Source organism: Rousettus aegyptiacus, unplaced genomic scaffold (genome assembly GCF_014176215.1).
Source record: "Rousettus aegyptiacus isolate mRouAeg1 unplaced genomic scaffold, mRouAeg1.p scaffold_m13_p_3, whole genome shotgun sequence".
Classification (NCBI taxonomy): domain Eukaryota; kingdom Metazoa; phylum Chordata; class Mammalia; order Chiroptera; family Pteropodidae; genus Rousettus; species Rousettus aegyptiacus.
The window spans coordinates 128,964,415-128,986,627 of NW_023416306.1; the positions used below are offsets into that span (position 1 = coordinate 128,964,415).

Genomic DNA, 22,213 nt, shown 5'->3' on the forward strand with positions numbered 1-22,213 from the left:
AGAAATGACAGGCTTAGAACATGTATCACTGCTTACAGTGGCAGGGCTTGAATAATGCAGAATTATAGAAGCCTCTTATGTGCTGAAAAATATCATCAGTGACCCTTCTATCAGCCCCCACGTGTCCAGATCACATATCTCACATCTTTGGGTACCGGCAAAGGCCCCTGTTAAAATGCCAATGTGTTCCAGCTGAGATAAGATTGGGTGAAGTCAATACCCTGACTTCAAACTAATGAATATGACATGTACCATTCACTGTCCATGTGAACATGATGATGAAGATATTAAGTGTTTATTATGTGCTAAGTACCTGTTCTGGATTAGACACTGTAGTAAGCACCTTCTATATGTTATATTCCACTTTCCAAAACCCCTATAAAGTCAATATTATTATTATTTTTTTGTTTTACAGGTGATAAAACTGAGGTATAGAGGAGTTATATGACTTGCTCTATCCCTGAAACTTAAACCTTATATTTGGAAAAAAAATTTCCAAATCCGTACATTCATTTTACCTATGAAAAATTTCTTATACTTTTTCCTAGTCATTTCTCTCTTGTTACCTGGAAGAGCCAGGAGAAGTGGGATGCAAGGCCTGAACACTGAGTTAGGGGAGAGAGAAGAGAGGACGGTCTGGAGAGAAATGCACTACTCCATCTTTATGTGTTGGGGGAGCAACTCTGCCCTCGGCTATGAGCTGGACAATACTGAGAACACTGAGAAAGGAGATGATAGACCCGAAAAACATAGCCAGTTTGCCTGAGGCCATCTTTACTGAGGGCCAGAACCTTTAGCAAAGAGCTAAAAAGTGCACTGAAAGCATTAAGTCTTAGAAGAACTTCCTATTCCCATAAAAATATCACCATATCTTCCGATTCACTTTCTCCTCCTACCTTCAAGGGTCATTTGAAAGCCAACGTTAAAAAAAGGAAAAGGAAAACATAAAGGCTGTTATCAGGCCTTCGTGATAATAGAATTACAGCTTTGTACACATACTTGAAGTATATAAATGCCTTTAGTTTCCCTTCTGTAAGGTCGCAGACTCAATTTTATATTTGCGAAGTGGTGGTACAAAGGAACTGAGGACAAACAAAATATGTGTTAAATGCAAGTGAAAAATTCCAAAGCCTCGAATCTAGAGAATATTTTCAGTACTGTGAGTGTATTATTTACAAAAAGAATACTAGAATATCCCCACTTATTAGTAAGCTTTTAACTGAAGCGCTACATACACTCAGAAATAGGCCCAAATCATAAATGTAAGCTTGATGAATTTTCACAGAGTGAACAATCTTAGATCAAGGAAAAAAATGCCGTTCAGTGTTTTAATAGTTTTCTATACCTGGGTCAAAACCAGCAAATCATGAAAAACTTCATGTATAAAATTTATTAAGTTCACTTGGCATAAAAATGCTAAAAATTTAATAAAATACAATGCCTAAGAAGAACCATTTTACTTCTAAGAGGATAATTATCTTGGAAATTTGGAGGAAGTTTGTTTTTAACCATGAATAGACATATAGTTATTTCTCTAACCTTTTTTTTTTTTTTTTTTAAACAATAAAGGAAAAAGGGTCAATGCTTTACCTTCCCAACAGCCTTTCTGGGAGAGGATGCTATCTATCTCTGTTTCCTTCCTCTCCACTCCCATCCTTCCCCACATTATCATTGTGAGTTGTTCTAAAACTAGGCCATCTCTCTCCCCTTAGTCCTCCTGATTTTGGGCAGATCCAAGAGGAAATGAGGTGCTTTTTATCACAGCCAGGCTAGATGTCGGCCAGTGCACAACCTCTGTTTACATAGTGAGTATGTTTCAGTCTATAGCTTTAATTGGCAATAAAACCATGCTGGAGTGAGCGGTCCTGATACTCTGACACTGATCTGGCTCTAGGGGCACCAATTCCTCTTAGTTACAAGAGTCGGGAGCAAGACCTTGGAAATGCAGAATGTGTTGAAATGCATTTGCTCCCATTCAACTGACAGCCGATCGACAGAAACCAAATGAAACCAAAACCTGCGTGCCCCCAATTTGATAACAAAAAGGCCGACGGCCCAGCCACAAAGAGCCGTGTAAATATCTACACGTTAAATGCCAACAAAGTGATTAGAAAATTAAGAACAAGTATTAGAATGTTGCTTTCTAACTGCACATTATTTTTCACAAGCAATTTCAGGGAAGGTTCGACTTTTGTACATTTAATTAGTATAATAGAACTGATTCTGCCAAGTACATTTGTAGTTAGTCAAAGGCTCAGCCTTCTTGGCAACAATCTAGGTGTGGATGGGTATCTGGGCAGAATGCCTCCCTCTTTGGAGTTGGTCTGAGGGAGCATAAATGAAGGGCTCAAGGTAGAAGTCACATCACTCATGTAGTGGCAGGGCCTGTGAGGGTTTTCTGTCACTACACTCAGTAATAAAATTTCTTAAAGCTCACACAATAGTGGCAAAAATCTCACATCTCACATGAGTTGGGATAGTCCCGGAAGTTGTGCTAACTGTAGAAAATATTTTTCCTCGTTATTAGGCAAAACTGAAAAGACACATAGCAGCAATTTGCTACTATTTTTGCTAATGTAGGTTGCAGATGATTAAAGATAAATTGTAAGGCTTCCGTAAACCATACATTGATGCCAAATCTCTGTTGCATTAAAAAAGAAAGTAACAAAACTCTGAGAATATAACATCAGCAATGGTTCTCGTCTTCTCCAGCATTTAAAGAGAAAGAAATTATAAAGAAGATGGGGATTAGAATATTGTTCTTGAATTCTAGTTTGAAAGTGCTTTGTTTAATATGTAATGCATGGCTTATATGATAAACCTGTCTAAATTTAAAGCTCCTTCTAGTGCTACCTTGTGCCTTGTCACAAAAATCTTTTATATCCCCTAGAGCAAACTGTAGAGCAGCAGTTCTCAAACTTTTTGGTGTATGGACCCTTTTATGCTCTTAAAAGCAACAAAGAACTTTTATGTGTGTTATATATTAACAATTACATTATAAGAAATTAAAACTGAGGACATGAAAAAATACATAAGTAATTTAAAATAACAGCAATGAACTCATTACAGTTTAACAATGTATTTTTATGGAAAAAATGTATTTCTCCCAAAACGTTAATAAGGAGGATGCTATTATTTTACACTTTTACAAATCTCTAATCTGACTTAGTAGAAGGCAGGTGGATTCTCATATCTACGTCTGCATTCAATCTTTTTTTCCTTTTTTTTTTTTAAGGGGTGGGTTGAAGTACGTGAAGAAAATCTGGTCTCACACAGAGATATAGCTGGAAAAGGGAGGAGAATTTTAACAGTCTTTTCTGATAGTTTTGAATCTTTTTTGATACTACACCAAATACTCAACAAGTGGTGGTTTCTTAAAGTTAGTTGTAATATAAAACCTGAAATCACACCAGTAATTTTTTTGTATTCTGTGCAATTCAAGTACACTGGTATATTTTATATCTTGAATGAATCTTTTACCCAAAGATATTTTTATAAGAGCATGCATTGGTCATTTGGAGACTATTAGTTTACTGAGTTATGTAACTTTTCCAGATGTTGACACAATTCATTACCAAATGTGATTATATCTAGTTATCATATTTATAAATATCATCACCAACATCATCAGAAAAGTCTTTAAATATGAGGAAGCTGTCAAGTTCATGGAGTCAGATACAAGTGTTACAAAACTCTAATATTTCCCTGAAAGCTAGACTTTATTGGCAATAAATAGTACCAACTACTTTACTTGAAATGATGAGCACACTTGGTTCATTTTTGAGAAAATGTATAACATATACTTAAGTCTGAATAACCACAGTCAGTCATTCTGGTAAATAATATGGCATTCCATTTAAACAAAAACAGCTAGTTCAGCTCTTAACTCAAACAATGGCACAAGTTCTTTTCCCTGGAGAGAAATATTCTACTTCAATATGGAGCAGAAGTGCTCTATGCGCTTTACGTGTACTTCCCAATTTTGTCATAAAGAATATTAAAAAGACTTGTACTCAAGAGTCAAAAGTTAATAAGCTTAATTTTTACTGCTTCATCAAGGACATTCTCAGATGAAGCTGGCCATGTTCTGTTAATGACGAATCCACAGTAATAATGAATGCAGTGACTGCTAGTACAAGTTGGTGTCACTGCCTTGATTCCTGCAAAGGTGCCAGGGGTTTTGCCCACCAGCTTTGGCACTATTAAAGCAGATGGTCAATACAGTAAAAAAAAAAAAAAAAAAAGGCAAATAATATTTTAGTGTTGTTGTACAAATAGTTTTTATCTCTTGGAACCCTGGAAAAGGCCTTGGGTACCCCAAGGGGCACCTGGATCAACATTGAGGACCAATGCTGCAGAGGATAGTAACAGTATAAATCCACTCCCTAATCTGCTCAATGCTTATGTCCTTGTGGGGTTCATATAAAGAAGATTTAAAAGGTTTATTTCTGTCTCCACCCTTCTGCCCTCCTCGCTTAAAAGAATATTCCATTGTGGCAATTCAACATAAATCGTGTGAATAAAACAAAGAAATTGCAGTACTCTTGACTTCATCATCATTTTTCTCCCTAACAAACAAAGCGACTCTAACAAGTTATTGGGAAAACTATCATGAGATATAAGAAATACGATGTGCTGGTCCCACCTCTCTCCCATCTAACTCCCAACCCTCCCCAAACCTTTCACTTTGAGGGTATTTCGGATGAGTTCTTAGTAGTGTCCTCAGAAATAATTGGGTGTCCTAATTCAGCCACATGCAAATTAATGCTCTCCTAAAGAGGCCTTATTATAATTTCCAACCCTTGATGTCTACATAATCCCCTATAGTTCTTTAACTTCTTGCTTTCTAACTTCTGTTTACCGATGCACTACTTTGTCAGCTCAGTATAGCATCAATTAGTAACACAGTTGTGTTTATTAGGTCTCCCTAGAGCCTTGAGAAAGCTGCTTTGTATTTATTAATGACTACAGAGAGCACTACTATTTTTCAATAGCATTTAAAAATGAGTAAATTACTGAAGATGAACTATAAAAGAATTTCAAATTTCAAAGGCAAGCCAAAAAAAAAAAAAGCATATTATTTCAAAACACCCATAATACTTGCCTGGTTAATTTTTTTTTCAATTTACTATCAAGGGGGGTGGAGGGGAGTCAAATCCAGACTCTTTCTCCCTGTTCTACTTTTGGCATTTTGGAGTACAGGTCATTTGATTTAGAGAAATGAGGCATAGGTCTGGTGATTAATTAAGAGCTGGTTTAACAGGTCTAAATTTCATTATCATACATACCTGTTAAGTAATACACACCCGAATCTGCAAAAATCCACCCACAAGGTTAATTTTAAAAAATTAAAAAGCAAGCGAGTATTAGAGAGAAAAAGGCATAACGCCACAAACTAAAGTCCAGTTTTATGTTCTCAAAAATAATTCAACACAGTCAGCTTGAAGTGAATCCAATATGGACTCTTTTATTTTGTGAATTAATTCCCGGTACTATATTAGGTGAAGTTAGAGCTGCCCACACTGGTACAGAATTTGCTACTTAAAGAAACCAGAGAGACCAATCTCTCCTACGATGATTCTTCCTTAACCAAACTTAAAGTGATGGGGAGCAATTACAGCACTCATTTGCCCTGCTTTTAAATTCCTGGTCATTTATGAAATGAAGACGCTGATCTGCAAAAATCACTTTGCATTCATGAAAGAAGTTCTGGGAGCTTCCCCTGAGCATCTGGCTATGAGGCAGAAACATACCTCTGTGCACTTCCTTTGTCTTGCGCTCTCTCTTTGATGTGCAAGTCACTGGTGGAGTAAGCTGTGATCGCTTTGATGTTGAACTTCTAGACTTTATTGTTACTAGCATGCCTACAAGGAGAGCTGTCAGTCATTTCTTACATCTGAACAACCATGTTTCTTTACCACACCTCTTTTACAAGCATCAATCCTTAAATACATGTTTTCACATTCCTGCTGATTACCACACTATCTTTGTTGGGGGAGGGCTGTGCTCAAATATAACTACAGCACCCACATTTTCTGTAAACACCCTGAGGCGTCATCAGATGGCTGGTAACCAAACTTCTTCAACGAGAGAAGCCTGAGTGCAAAACATATTTCTAGCAAATGAAAACATTCGAAAAATGCTTAAGCCATCTTAACAGTCAAAATGAGTAGTTTAGTCAGTATTTCCCCTAAGCAGCCATTGAAATCACAAAGAAACTTCCAAGCCATTTTAAAAGGGATTCTGAATGCAACAGCAGCAGGGGGCTTAGAAAGTCTGCCAAAACTCTGAGACATCTTAACTCATCTTAAACAACTTTGTTTCTTTGCAATGGTGGAAACAAAACACTTCTGTTCTACAGGATTTTGCTTGTGATAAAAACATTGCTTTTGAAATAGATTTCTGCCAAACCCATTATTTTGTTAAACAGTATCATTTTCGGAAGGTGGTTACTTTTATGGATGCAACTCGTTAGAGGAAGATGGTTTTTCATAATTTTATGACAGCAAACATATGGACATGTATTCAACCTGTGTACAATTTCTTAACTATGTACGTGCAAAATAGACAAAATGCTCTTCTTTAAAAATCTGTTGCAAAAGACAGGTTCTAATTTCTTTTACCAGCTCCCATCAGATTTCCGTTTCAAACTCCTTTATCACTTCTGGAACTGCTGAATACGATCAAACCTCACTGGGAGATTCCACACAAAAGGAAATAAAGTTAAGGTGCTTATATCACACTATGCTGCTTTATAATAAACTATTATCTTTCAGAGTAAATGTTTCAATGAAACCCAAGTTCTTAGAGATACTGGGTCTCAAAAGAGAAAGTACAACGATATTTTTCATGATAGAGCTTAGTTTTGTTATTTTCCTTTTATAAGCTGGCTACGCAGGAGATACACTGTTTCTGCTTGCTAATAAACTGCAAACAACATATTAGGAAAAATAATTTCCTTGGGTTTCTGGCCTGGGATATTTGGTAAGGATTAAAATGACAATGGTGCACAAATGGTAAGATCATTCCAGGGTTTCCATTTTTAAGCAACATCCCTTCCCCCAACTGCCTTGGTTGTAACTCAACCATCAAAATAGAAAAGGCTTTGGGCTAAAATTTGATAAATAAGGTATGATTGCAATTTACAAGCACTAAGTCTGGACATATATATTATTAATATTAATGAAAGCTCGCTTGTTCTTTAATTTATTTAAATAGTTGGCGAAAAGTAATCACCCCTCTCTACCTTAAATTTTCACTTCCAAAAGGGAACTGATTAGCTGTTAGAGGCGTTTATAGTAATTAGGTGTTGAGACAGGGCATAAGGAAACTAAAAGGCATTCCTTTGCTTCTTCAAAGTCTTGAACAAAAAAACAGACCACTTTTCTGTTTTAATAGAAACATTTTCATAGAATGAGGGAGCTGGAAAAGATCTTAATAGCTATCAGGTTCAACCCTTCAGTTTTACAAATGGGAAAGTGAGCTATTGAGATAACTTGACAATGACTGAGTAGCAGACCCGGGAGAAGAACCCACAGCTTCTCCCACCCTACAGAGGGGTTTTCCACAATCCAATGTTGTTTCCCTGAACTAGGGACGGATGACTCGTGTGTCAAGTAAAGGTGCTGAGCTTCAGGGGTTTCTCAACCAGAATCATTTGGGCATCTTAAAAAATTACCAATATTCAAGCTCCGCCTTAGACCAATAAAACAGGAGCCTCTAGGAGCACTGCCTGGGCTTGTGTAGTTTTAAAAAGCTCTCTAGACAGTCTAATGTGCAGACAAGGTTGAGAACTAAGAGACCAGATGACCTCTAAGTTCCCTTCTGGGACTATTGCATAACTTTCAGCATTGGTTGGGAAAATTCTTGGAATCTATTCCCTGATGTCCATCCATACGCATTTCTAAGCCATTACACTGTTACACTGTTTTCATGTTGACCTAGCTGTTGTCACTATCTGTATTTATCTACTTCATTTATGTGTTTACTGAGGTATTATCTGTCTCTTCCCATGAGAACCTACATTTGCAAAGACCAGAGACTAAGTGTGCTGTGTTCATTGCTGCCCTCAGGGCCTGAGCCCCCAGCAACAAAATAATGGGATAGCACATCACCATCTCTCAAAGATAGAGGTCTGGAGTTAGTGTGGCAGGAGGTAGGCTGCCCTCCGCTACATCACCAGAGCAGTTCTACTTGGATCTGTTTCACCAGACTAGAATCTAGGATGCAGGAAGACATGTTCTTCCTCACCTTCAGTGCCTCACCCTCTGTGGGCAGGTACACACAATGTGCTCAGGGCCTGAGAAAGGCCATCTTGTAAATAGAAAGCACTGAAATTGTTACTTTGTTGCTGAAAAAAGCAACAAAGACATTACTCTTTCCATTGGAGTTGGCCTTGACTCCTGCAGCATGATCCTCAGCCTACTCCCACTGAGTGGTCGCAATAGTTGCAAAAACCAGCCTAGAGCTTGCTGGCTGGAAGGCCAGTGCTCCTGGGCAAGATTTATGTAGAAGAAGAAGACAGTGTGTGGGAAGTGTCTCAGGCACCTCCAGCACCAAAGCAGCCTCAGAGTCCTCTCCTGTTGGGCCATTTGGGGTAAGATTTGAAGTCTGCCTACTTCCTTCTACATGCTTGTTGATAGCAAGGCTAAAATAGCCAGAAGAATATCTCAAGTATGTTAATGACATCCAAATAATGGCAGACATTGTTCATGTTGGGTACTTCTTCCACTCTGAAGGAGATTTCAGTGCACTAAAGGGAAACTATACTTCCCCTAATATCATTTACTTTTCTGAGCTGCAGTTTCCTCACTAGTAAGAGGAGAGGGTTGGAACCCCACAGTGGTTCCCAAACCTGTCTGATTCTCAGTCACCAGAGTAGCTTTAAATATTCCTTGGCCTCAAAGCATCACAAGAAGGATTGCAAAGGTGATGGAGAATGGGATTTTATTTTTCGAAATGCTTCCCAGTTGACTGTGAAGATCAATGATATTTGGGAACCACTGAAGGGCTGGAAGACTCCAGTGCCCAATCAGCTCTGATAGGCAAGGTGTCACAGAGGAAGCTCTGAGGACCACCTGAATCAAAACCACCCAAGAAGCTTTTTAAATACATGTCTTCCTGAGGCAGGAAGGCCAGAGGACAGAAGAATTAGTCTCTCTCTGGATAGGATTCAGAAACTATCCAGGTTATAGGTTGTACTGTAAAGTTTCAGAACCACTGCCTTATGCAGGATTTTAAAGCCAACTTATGGCTTATTTGGAAGGAAATCATGTTCACACATTAGTATGAGGATTGGCTTTATCTATTTACCTTAATGTTTTATTGTGTGTCACGAACTCTTTGTTTTAAATGGTATGTGGCTCATAGAAACTGCAAACCTATAAGCCCAATAGCCTTAACCCTTTTCTAGTTAAACTTTGCTGCCAGTTTCTCAGTGCATTTTTTAAATGCTGATTCATGGCTCTGGAGGTATGATTAGGAGGAAATTGTCTTAATTCTATTATAAAAGCACAGAGGTGGCACCTGAATAACCTAGCACACAGTAGGCACTTATTATTTGCTAAAATTGATTTAATTATTTATATCCAGTGTGCTACAGAAGATCTGACATGAGATAAACAAACAAAAGAAGGGAAAAAAACCCCAACAACTGAAAAATGTAAATAACGTTGTGAAAAAAAATATTTCTCATGTGGTGAAAGAATCACACTTCTGGGTGGCGCAGTTTGAAAAACCGTTTGCTTTAAGAACTGATCTGAAACTCAACCACAAATCTTCACTTCTGAACTGCTACCTTATTTCTATGATGGAAAGGTTTAAACAGCCAGTTTTTATTTCTTCCCCTCGCCTTCTGGTTTTTTTACGTAAAGATGCAATTTCATCTTTCTAGTAGGAACAAGTGAATACTGTCATCCTTTAAAGTCCTGGTGATGATCACTTATTATTATACAGTTTATTCTAGCTCAGCTCAGAAGGCTTGACTTCTTGAGCAATGCGAAATTCATAAAATTCATGTAAACTTGTGATCTCATTCCTCTGTGTAGCATCAGGACAAATGATATTTAAGGAAATAGGAAGATCAATACTTATTTCTTTTCCAATAGAGAAATCAGATTGTTTTATGAGTGACACTTGATATATCACCACCAAAATCTGACCTCACAATTCACTTGTATTAACTATCCAAAAAGTTAAACAAAAGGATGCTTATCTCTACGTTGTGCAGTGTTGTAAAGCATAAGGTATGTAATGTTCTAAAAGTGTGTGTAAATATAACTATCTCTTTGGCAAATTGTATACACTTAAATGAACCAAATGATCTAACCATAAGTCTTCAGAAACCAAGGGGTTAATAGTTTTGCATACATGTTAAAAAATTTCTTATTGCTCAAAATAGCTACAATAATTTACCTGTTTCTAAATGTTTATCTTTTTTGAAAAAAATAAGTTTTAGATTTAGAATGGGAAAATGTGGCATTTCTCTGATCAGAATGATTGACAATCTCTTTTTAAAAAATATTTGAGAATAGGGGAATAGAACTAAGGTTGAAACTTAAAAAAAAAACAAAACAGAAAAATCCATAACAAAAACAAAGCCTGTCATAAAGGTCATGGTGATTGTTTACTTAGAAACAAAATCTCACTTAAAAAATTAAATTTGATATGGAGCCAAGCAGAATTTTATTGATCAGCTTTAATCTATCTTAAATTAAAAAAAAATTCCCTTACTTCCTTTCAGGCAAACTTTTAAAATTAATTATCCATCCCCCCTAACTGTTACATTTCTGACAACCATACAACAATGAACTACACTTTTGAATCTGATGTAGAATTCCCCAAAGCAATTGAGAAAATAATTTCAACCTCTGACCTCTCCACTAGCCTGATGGGAAATTCATTGGCACTATTACCACTTTTAGCTTTCCATGCATAAGTAACCACTAGAGGGCAGGCTTATCTCGGATCTGAACTATTCTAGAGAAAAACATCTCATAAATGCTTCTAATGTTCTAATTATTTTTGCAATGTCTTTTATTTTCCTGGATATTTAATAATCGACTTCAGTTCATCTAAAAGTATTCCTAAATAGGTCAATTTGTTCACTTTCGCCAATTACAATGATGTCATAAAGGCTAAGATGGCCTGAAGATACGGCCTAACTTAGGTACCTTACAAATTTTAAAACAAAATTTAAAATCTTTACTCTTTACTACATGGTAGGTTACGTGCCTAGTCACTCATACCATAACTAGTACTCAGGTTTCACTTTTGGCACAAAACTTTCAAGAGGTTCTAGACAAACTGAAGTGTGAGGAAGAAACTAAGATTGTGGGAAGGCTCATAGTGAACAAAGTGAAGTGGAGAGGGACAGCAAAGATTAAGGGTTAGAGAGGTGTGTGTGTGTGTTCTGTGTTTCATACTTAGTCTTCAAATAACTGTCAATCTTTCATATGAGACGGACTAAGCTACCTCTAACAATAGTGAGTTCCCCATGATAGATGTTCAAGCATAACCAGACAACCATTTGGCAGAAATCCTGTGGAGAGAAACCGAATGCCAATAGGACATATATCTGAATGACTTTTAAGGTTTCCCCAAGACTCTATGAAATAATGCTTATTTGCTTTCAGACAAAAACACCTCAATCCAGATACCAGAGAGGTAAACACCTATCAAGTGAGAAATGAGCTTTTGCAGATCTATCTACTCGGAAACTTTTACTCCTCGTGTGATTTTCTAAAAGACAAGAGAGTTCTCGAGAGTGTGTCTACAACCATGTCCCTTAGCTGTCATGGAAAGAACCAAGACAACACTCTCAAGACCAAGGACTCTAGCGCTTTCTACTACATAAAGGCATATTAATATCAGAAGATGCATTTGTGAAGGCTCCTTTGCCTAAAGTGGAGCATACAGATAAGTCTCTGGCTCAATTCTATAATAATAGATATAGGTTACACAGGATAGCTTTACTTCATGGTATTCTGTATTTTTTAGGAAAGTAATGCTTATATTTCACCCAGTTCCTCTTATAACAAGCAGACTCAATGAAAATCATGGATGAAGAGTGCTAATGATAAGCAAATAAGAATAACCCCATTTGTACCAAATTGATTTTATTAAATAGTAATTTAAGGATATTAGGCTCAGCAAAGCATTCCATAATTGAATCTATTTTTTCCCCTTATAAATGCCAGAGTTATAATTTCCACTAACTAGAGACAAAGTTATATCCAGGACATTTTCACAGCTTCCTCCAAGGGGAGGCACCAAGAAGATAGTGGAAATTGGGGCTCTAGTCATCGCTTCACCTTGTATCAGCTGGAAGAGCTTGGCTACATACAGCACATAACCTCTGTGAGCCTCAGTTTCTTCAACTAAAAAACATGATAGTATCAATGACTTTCCAAGGACTAAATGACAAGAATGCTAATAAACTGTAAAGCATAGAACAAATATAGATTAACATCGTCCCTCTATTTATTTGTGAAATCCCTAGTAAACTTCAGAGGCAATGAAAACTAAAGCAAAAAATGAAATCACTGGCAAACCTAGGGAATAGGTTTGACATTACTTTTTACACAGGAGCAAAGATTTTAAAGTTATATTACCTCCTTATAACGTGACGAGGGCTAACACTTGTCATCTAAGAAAGAAAATCCAGAAATACAAGATTTCAACTGTCTTCTTGCATTTTGCCCATAGGCTAATATAAATTATTATCTGTGCATTTAGAGCTCTTATCTCTGGACATAGCACTTATGTACAGAAAAACTGCATTCCATCATGTCGAAGACATTGACGGATACCAAAAGCTCTGACTACAAACCTCTAAGTCCGTGACTCAAAGGCTGGTGTGGAAGGGAGGTATCCCCAGTGGAGGAGCTAGAATGGGGAGAGAACTTGTAAATTATTCTCCAAATGGTCAATATGTGGTCTTTGAGAGAGTATCAAATGTTAATTTACACCTGTATTGTCAGTAGTGTATGTCTCCAAATCATTATTATTTTTTAAGCAGAGAAACAAACACTGAGTGTCCAATGATGGTTTTTAAAATTACCAAATGTAAAATTTATAGGTTAAGGCAGCCTCAATTTCTTATTAACGAACACTGTGATTATTTAGAATTCATGTAGAAAACATTTCTATGGCAAAATATTCTTAGAAGACTTGTTCCATGCAATGACTTTTATTGATCGCTAAAACAATTTAAGAGAATTTCAAGAAAACTGAATTCCAATTCTACCTCTGCAGATCTATGTATGTATGTATCTCTCTCTCGCTCTCTCTCTCTCTCTAATCTATACATCCACCTACCTACCTACCCATCCATCAACTTTTTCTGCCAGTAAATGGTGATTTGTACATACTGTTTTCTTAGGTGGCCCAGAGCAAATTACAAAGTAGCTGTGTGCAACTGCAGGTGCTTTGCAATTATCTACTTGCTGATGACATCTAATTTATTGTAATTCACTTGGCTGGGAGGGAAAAGTGGGAGAAAAAGGAGTCTAATGAGAAATCTTAATATATTAACATATCTACAAGGTCTTAAACAATCCTAAGATTTAAACTATATACTATGCATATATTTTAAGGACTATTTATATTTAGAAATTGTATTATTTTATTACTGGACAGTATTGAAGTTATATGGTACTCAATTTAAATCGAAGGTAAAGTGGTTTACTTGAATATAGTGTTGCTTTGCATTTTAAGTGACGTAATTGAAATATATAAAGTCAAGACTCTACTTCATAGAGGATCTGAGCTCTCACGGACAAATAGATTCAGAGAACCTCTTTGTCTTTAAAAGAACTAACCCCTCCTTGCCCAATAAGCAGTGGAGCAGACATTTGGGGTTCCCCTTTTCGAGATCTCGCCATTACCCTCTCCCAAACACACCCATCAAAGGTCACAAAAATGGGTCAAAAAACTCAGTTAAGGGATACCTTTGACATGGTTCTTAAAATAAAACCAGGGTTAAAATTTAAATCTTATTTGGTAAAAAGAAAGTACAAACTCTTCACGACTATAAAAATCAAATTTACTAGAGTTGGAAATACTACTAATCACCAACAAATACAGTATTTTCGAAGTGACAAGGTACCTTGTATTTGCACATGAATTGTGCTGGGAAAGAATGTATTATGGAACAGAAATTCCCTTTAAGCCTCCCCTTCACTCTCAAAACTCCATTTACATGAACATACGCTGAGCGATACCAAGAAGCAAAGAGGTATATAAATCTACTGAAAGTGACGAAGCACTTGCCTTTCCTTTCAGCATTGGGCTGCCGCTTGACATGTGGCCAATACACTTTTATGATGAGCAGAACAAGTGCTCCCCTGGTTATAAATGTTATCGCTGGCTCCCTCCGTTTGCCCAAGAAGCAATCCAAATGGTATTGGAATTGTTTTGTTAATTAAACAAAAACAAAACTGAAGGATGAGACTAGAGTTACTCAAATGAAGATTTATTACTTCTAAGCATGAAACCACTTTAAGCCTAAATTATTTGACAACTAACGCAGAGGAAGGATTTTCTTCTTTGGTGAGTTCAAAAGGCCTGATTTAATGATGTTTAAAAAACAACAGTAAATCAGCCAACAAAGAGAATGTTTCTCTTTTATGGTCTCTTGTCTCTCTTCCTCCCTTCACAGTCCACATCTATATACATACCAAAAACCTGTATTATAAACAGTGTTTCTGTTTTGCACAAAGAATCTAATTGTACAAACTCTCTTACACATGGAACTAATTTAACTATTAAAACTGAGAGGTAGTAGGGAAGTATTTAATACAATTCTGGGTCAGTTTTCCCCCCCTTAAATCTGATATGAACACATTTACAGCATTCCTCATTTTCCCACGAACTATTTTTCTTTAAATTTGCACCAAAGCAAAGTAATCCCATTAAAACACAGGATGTTATAATATTGAGAATGAAACATTCTAATTATCTAGATGTATTCTATTTCTCTCTCTCTGGCTTATTGAAAAACTGTTTTGCCAGTATTCAGAGCTACTTTTTCTAAAGCACAATACTATGAATCCATTATCTTACAGCAGCCAGAGGTCACTCCAAGACAAATGTGTGGGCTAGAGCTTTTTTGGGATGATGGTGGTGGTGTCATTCTCATGATTCTATTAGTAAGGGGTAGTATGAAACTTCACTTTGTACTATAACTACAAAAGCAAAAAAAAAAAAAAAAAAGCCCATGTACTTGAAAACGTCAAAATTAAAATGTTAAAAGATACTTTATTGTTTTTTGATTACTGTTCATTAGAGGAAATGGTATTAGCTTCTCACTGTTGTCCCAATCAACACAAATTATATTAAAAAAAAATGGATAAGGACTGGCGTTGGCACCTTCCAAATAGCAAAATCTATTTTATAACTTAAAGGGAAAAAAATTGGAGAAAATGTCTTAACTACTAAACTCTTACAGGATTAACGAAACGCAGCAAACAGGATAAAAGTTTTTTTAGGGGGAGAGGACAAGCGTAGATGTCTTTTACATAAGAAGAAGATGGTAAGAAAAATCTTAATTTTTTTTTTTGTTTCCAAAAATGATTTTAAGTGCCCAAGAAAGTGGTTCTTAAGAACCAGGAGGTTTCATCTCCTTTATCAGTTGCATATTCTAAAAATGATTAAATCCCATTCCCTGCACGCCACAAGAAAAAAAGAAAATTTGCTGTGGGCACGTCGTAGAGAAAGATTTCATCTCAAGCAGCTCATCTTAGCGTCTCGTACGTTTCGACCTGTTAATAATTAATAAAAGAGATGCCACCCAATCTCTAGTGAAGGAAGGCAAAGCTCGGTGATCCGAAAGTAAACCCGGCGCAGATACCGAACGGGTGTCCTTCCTCCTGGATTGCAACAAAACCTCAACCTAGCAAACGTTTAACGAGCAGCGCCCGCACGGATGGCAGAACCCGCAGGACAGTCCTGGTCTGCAAAAATGGTGCGCATTAGGTGAGCCCTGTCCTTCGCAAACAGATGGGGCTCTAAATCCCCACTCCAGGCGGCCGGGTCTGCGAAGCCGCCGGGCAGATTATCTACCCCGAGAAACCTGCCTGCGCACGAGCCGCAGCGTGCCGCCAGCTGAGTTTCTCCGCGGCTCTTTGCAACAGTCCTAAGAGCGTGTCTTGGTTTTTCCGGGCCGCACAGGCGACTTCCTGCACACCTCCAAACTTTGACTTTCTCATTAGAAACTTCGCTGACTTGCCGTCGTTTCTTTCCTCCTAACCTGGGAGGACTTCGAGCTACTCCTCACTTCAGCCAGTGCCCCCTGCTATCCTGCCACAAGCCTGATCAGGGCTGAAGGCCGGCTTGGCCGCGACTGACCCGCGCCGGTCACCCTCACCGCCGTCTAACCACCACTGCCCGAAAATCCACACCCCAAAGTATCAAGTCGGGGTGCGCTGCGGCTGCGGTGGCCGACGAGGGAGTCTCGACACCTCGGAGAAGCCCGTCTCGCTCGGGCCCGGCCACTTTCGGAAGTGGCCGCGGCGGGACGCAGCGCGCACCCGCTGCGCTTTCCCGGCGGGCGGCCGCTCAGGGCCACTAGGCCGCCAAGGCGGGAGGGCGCAAGACCTCGGGCGCTGACCAGTCCCCGGGGATGACAGCACGTTCGCGCGCACGCACGGCCGGCCCGGCTGCCGCGCCTTCCCTACGTAGGCCGGAGCGGTTCGGGGTGCGGGCCCCGGAGACCCGCCGCGGGTGCCCCCGGCTTCCTCTGAGCGCCCCAGACTTTCCCATTCCTTTCAGAAGCGCGGCGACTCCCGGCAAAGTTTCTTCCCGGGGCCCCGCTGGGTGCCTGGCGGACCTCAGCGACTGACAGGAGCCGGAAAGGGTGGAAGAGGAGGGTCCAGCCCGTGCGCCTTTGCCCCCAACGGGAGGCAGGCAGATCCCGCGGCCGAGCTCAGGTGGCGCCGCTGCGTTGGCCCAGAGGCCCTGGCGGGGCTCCGGCGGCCAGCCCCGGGCAGTACGTGCGCTCCGGCAGGCGCGCCCACCCCTCCCCCTGCGCGCCCGCCTCCCCGCCCCCCGGAGCAGCCAGCCCACCCGGCCCCGGCGGGGCGCCCGGGCTCACCTTTCATCGCTGCGATCACAAAATACATCATTTAAGCCGCGGTGCGGAGAGTGCAGGGAGAGCGGATGGTCCGACCCCGGAGCCCCCTCTGCCGCCGCCGCGCCGCCGCCGCCCGAGCCACAGCAGCAGCTGCCGCAGCTGCCCGCCCGCCGAGAGCCATCCCGAGCCATAAGAGGCTCCATGTGACCGGCTGACATCACGGCCGTCGCTCTGTTTACACCGCGCCCCTCCGCTTCCTCCCCGGGCGGGAGGCGGGAGGCGGGAGGCAGGCGCGCCCCAGCGCCGCGCCCGCCCCGCCCCCGCGGGCAGGTGAGCGGCTGCGGCTCAGCCGGCGAACCAGGGCCCGGCGCTGCCCTCCCGCGCCCCCGGCCCACGGCCAGGCCCACGGCCTTCTCTTTCCCTTCCCGAGCACCTGTGGCCGTCCGGGCGCTTTCTGTATGCAGAGCCCCGTGGAACTCGCACCTGACCACTTTATACCCCCAGCTCGTGGAGCAAGAGGCACAAAACCCAATCCCACTCTCCCGCTCCGTTCTCAGGCCCCAGGAGTGTTAAATGCTATGGCTTGTGTGTGAGAAAGAGGTGTTTGGAATGGGGGGCCGCAGTCAGCCGCATTACACATTTCCCAGAGCGCCCCAGCTCTGTTCGGAAGGTAGAGCCCTTTCAGATCCGTGGAGAACGCGGCCATCGAGACCACCTCGGGAGTAGAGTAAGCGCCTCCGAAGTCTTTCCTGACAGACTCGGCCTGGGCGGCGGGAACGCCCACCCGAACATTGGTAACCCTCATCACACCAACTGATTAAGGTGCCGATTTACACCTGCTTCTCCCCCAAGACCAGAGACAGCCAGAAGAAAAGAAGAAAATTCTGTATGTGAATCACCTAAGTGAACTCCAGCCGCCAGCCTATTTGAGCCACTAAATTCCTATGCTCTTCCATATTCAGCATTATCTCCTGGGAACCCATTTACAAAGTGGAAAAAGGCTCAAATTTTCACACCCTAAAAATGAAACGTTGTGCAACTTTGGATAGGAAAAAAAAAAAAAAGATCTCTAAAAGTCAACTTTGTGAATTTTAACTTACAACTAAGGCTTAATTCCCTCCAAATTTTACAGCTTAATCCTTTTTGGCTTTATGGAGACTTTAATCATGATATTATTATCAGAATTTTTTTTTTTATCATGAATTGCAGATGCTACTAGCCAGAGTGTAGTATTTAAAATTTCTGCGAGTTTGTCTGCAGTATCAAGCATAACAAAAAATTATCAAAAGTCAAGTTTGCATTCCTGCTATTTTTCCTTCAATTCTGCTTTCTCTTCTGATGGTCTGTTTCCATTTACAACTTAAAATATTAGATTATTAGTTGCTGCAGTCGTAGTGATTAAACAAGGAGAGTCCTAGCATTTTTTCCATATAACAGTTGTCCTTGCTCCCTGACTTGGGCCGTAATTTAAAACGCACGTAGACAATCAGCACTGTAGAAAACTAGGATCACACCCCGCCTACCCCCCCCCCTCCCTCCCCCCACCACCACCTTCAGGCAAAATTTACAGAGTCCTTTGATTTAGAAGGTCAAAAAATTTCATCATACCTTAAATTAAGCCTTTATAAAAGGTTGATTTCAGCTAAAGTCATCCAACACAGTTTTTCCTTTAGAATTTTTTTCCCAAATAAAACCACAAAAAGAAGAAAAGTCATAAAAGGGTGAAGCCAAGACCTACCCATGTTAATTCAGCTGACCAGCCATAGCAAAGTGGACAAGAGTTTCAAATAAATCAACCATACCCACTGTGATGTTTACAATTATGAAATTAAATCACACCATGTTCCTATGGTGCAACTGTATCTTGCAGTGAGGCAACGCCCCTCAGTTACTCTGACACTATCATTCACAACTGGTTCTTGATTTTTTTTGTGCTAACAACTTTAACAAGGATGGGTAATGTAAAACTACCGTGCAGGTAGATCCCAGGTACATTTTTATTTCCTTTGTACTGTTAAAGGATGGGAAAACATCAGAGACTGCATGCTCACACTCATAGCAAATGAACCTAGATATACAACTCAGAAAATTCACAATGTTACTTTAAAACAGTATCCTGCTTTAGCAAATAATGCTTGAAAATGACCAAATCCATTAGCTCTAGCCTGCCTGTCAGATATCTGACTTCAAGGTAAATAGTTGTTCATTACTAGTAATCGGTGGCCATTTCAAATGAAATCGGTAATCGAGAATGACAAGTAACGTGACATGTGCTCCTGTAATTATAAGTAGTAGATCATTCATCCTACAGATATGTCCCCAATAGAAATGTAATCTCATAATACTTATTTGAAATATTTACACATTTATTCAACAAAAATGTTTCCAGATAATGTAACACTGACCTTGCCCTTTAGAAATGTAGTTTATTCTCATCCTACAGCTAATGAGCACCAGAATTGCAAATATTAAGTCTTAACCTTCCTGTGTGGCTAGGTGCTAGTTGTAAACGTGACTCTATTAAACGTTTTGAGCTTTTAATCCAGGGTATATTATTGTTCTTTACATTCTCATAAAATTTGAAAGTAAAAGAAAAGCCTCTTGAAACACAAATTTTCTATGGAATTATAAATCTTCAACCAAATAAATGTCAGGAATGAAAAAACTGTTACTCCGTTCAATACTACCAAATCGGAGCCATAAATGTTACACATTTCAGTGCAAATTTTTATCAACTATATGTTAAAATATAGGAATAATTATTTGGATTATATTAAACAAATGCTTATGGAATACCTACTGTGAGGTAAAACAGTGCTAAACAACATATTCTTTCCACTACATTTTTTTTTTTACCAAGTGCTCTGAAATTTTTTTTTAAAAGACTATCGCTTACATGGAGAGAATTAAGTGGAATGGGAATTTTTTACCATGAATAGGATTATGTTATACATTAATTCTCAATTCAAATGTTTCTGTTGGCTAATCTCAGAAAAAGAAGGCACACTGCATACTTAAAAACGCAGATAATGCAACTCGGAGTCCTCAAGACACAGTCACAACCCCACATAGTGTCCCTATGTACTGGATTTCACATTGGATCTGTTATTTAGCAAGGAGGTGGAGAGACATTTCTGATGCCATGTTGTTCTGAAATACCTGTGAGAAAAGCATGTTGTATATCTGCAGGGATCTAGATTGGAGTATAATCAGTAAATTGATGTCAATCTCCCCACATTCAGAGGTTAAATAAAAGAATGACACTTGACTTTATGAGAGTATATTTGTTTTTCTACCAAATGGGGTCTGATCTCATTGAATACTACCCCGAATCACACCTATAGTGCTACTGGGAAGAATGGCAAACCAATGGGTCGTCAAGTTTATCCCAAATCAGCAAGCGGCTCCTAGTACAAAGATGATTTCAAAGTGTGCTGATGCACGTGAGAGAGAGCATTTTGGCTCTGTGGTTCTTTCTCACCCAGGCCTTGATTTTCTCTCTCCAGTGTGGCAGCTTGCTAATTCAATTAATTTCTTTCTGGCTGAACAAGAAAGAGATCAGCAAAAGGTTAATGTGGTCCTGGCAGCTGGATTCAGCTGCATCCTTAGCCACCACTGCACTGGGATCTGCAGGCCATTTTGGCCAACATAGAGCCAGGGGATCAGGTCTTCTACAGGCCAAACAGGGTTGGACTCAGAATTCCAAGCAAGACTACTTAGGAAGGTACAGATAAGGCAATAAATTTACTTACAATGGATCACATCCCTGCTTAAATTTGAGTCTGGAAGGAGCCAGTGCTCCATAAAAGAACACTTATAAATGGAATAATACCAGTGAGACCTGGACACCACAGTCTGTTTATGAGTGTTAAGGGGGATAGAATTAACAGATTATCATAGTTTATATATCTTAATTATGATTTTAAACCAATTATACACATAGATTTAAATGTACATGCAAGTATGCACATACATAGCTTATGATAGATGGTGAAATAAACTGTTTTTGGGTGTTGAGAGTCATCCTAAATTTACACACACACACACACACACACACACACACACACACGCACTTTACATTATCAACTCCATTTACTGAATTCCTATTATGTGCCTGGCACTATACTAGAAAAACAAGAATGATAGTAGTCTTAATCTTGAGAAGCTTAATTTTGAGAATCAGTCGACCTTGGCTCTGAAAATATAGGGAAGTCAGTTTCTTGAGTCAGTCTGAACATTCCAAAAGGAAGGCAGTGTCTGGTTGCCCATTGAAAAGATGTTTGTATAGCACTTTGCCACTCACAGTTGATAGATGGCTGCAAATCATTAGTGTGGTTTTTAGTGTAATGGGATGTTGAAGGTGAAAGATTTGTCTGAATTAAGACAATGGTGGAGAGATTCTGAGATTTTTGGAACAACCTATTTCATACATCTATTAGGAAATCCAAGAACTGGAAGATGTTATGTAACCATCACGAGGGAAAGGGTAAAATTCACAGGCCTACAGACCTGAGCAACCTCCACAGAGGTGTCTCACACATACCTGCAAGGTAGCAAGGAAGGAGATTTATGTCAGAGGCCAAACAGACTTTATCCCTTGCGTTCCCTGGGGTGTCCTCACCCCACTCCTACAGCTGGTGGTGCAACAGACCATTCAGGAAATAATGTGTGTGTGTGTGTGTGTGTGTGTGTGTGTGTGTGTTTAAGTTAAAGGAATATGAAAAACAGAAGTAAACTCAGAACTTGGAGCCCTGGGTTCAAGTTTCACACCTGCTACTAGCTTTTGATGTCACCTCGGGCATCTCCCTTCACTTCTTAGGGCATCAGGTCCCTTTCCGGAGGAATAAAGGAATGAGAACAGGCCTCAAAAGGCTCCTGCAACTCAAACATCCCATTACTACTTTCAGGGTCTTGTCCCATCTGCTTCTCGGGAACACCTTCATCTCTTTCTTTCTCCTACACCATGTCCATTTCGCTAAGAAGCCTTCTTTGTTTCATTGAACTCCATGGTATAATAGGATGATCTCAAACGTTAGACAAAATTGAGCTCAAAACCGCCCTTCATCCTACTCACTAGCTGGGTGATCTTGAGCAAACCTTTGTTTCCTCATATGTGAAATAAGGATACTAGAGCCTGGAAGT

General features: G+C 39.8%; 1 protein-coding gene across 2 annotated transcripts in view; it reads right to left on the reverse strand.

The window, feature by feature from the left end:
* Nucleotides 1-22,213, reverse strand: part of RORA (RAR related orphan receptor A) — a 675,954-nt gene that overhangs the window by 74,189 nt on the left and 579,552 nt on the right. The window contains exon 1 of one of the 2 annotated variants that reach the window (XM_016126852.2): nt 17,093-17,231. The exons of the other annotated variant lie outside the window; for it this stretch is intronic. Coding sequence (XP_015982338.1) covers nt 17,093-17,123 — 31 coding nt within the window. The 5' untranslated portion in view covers nt 17,124-17,231. Of the gene's footprint in view, nt 1-17,092; nt 17,232-22,213 lie in introns of those variants that run through there. 2 annotated transcript variants of the gene reach the window in all.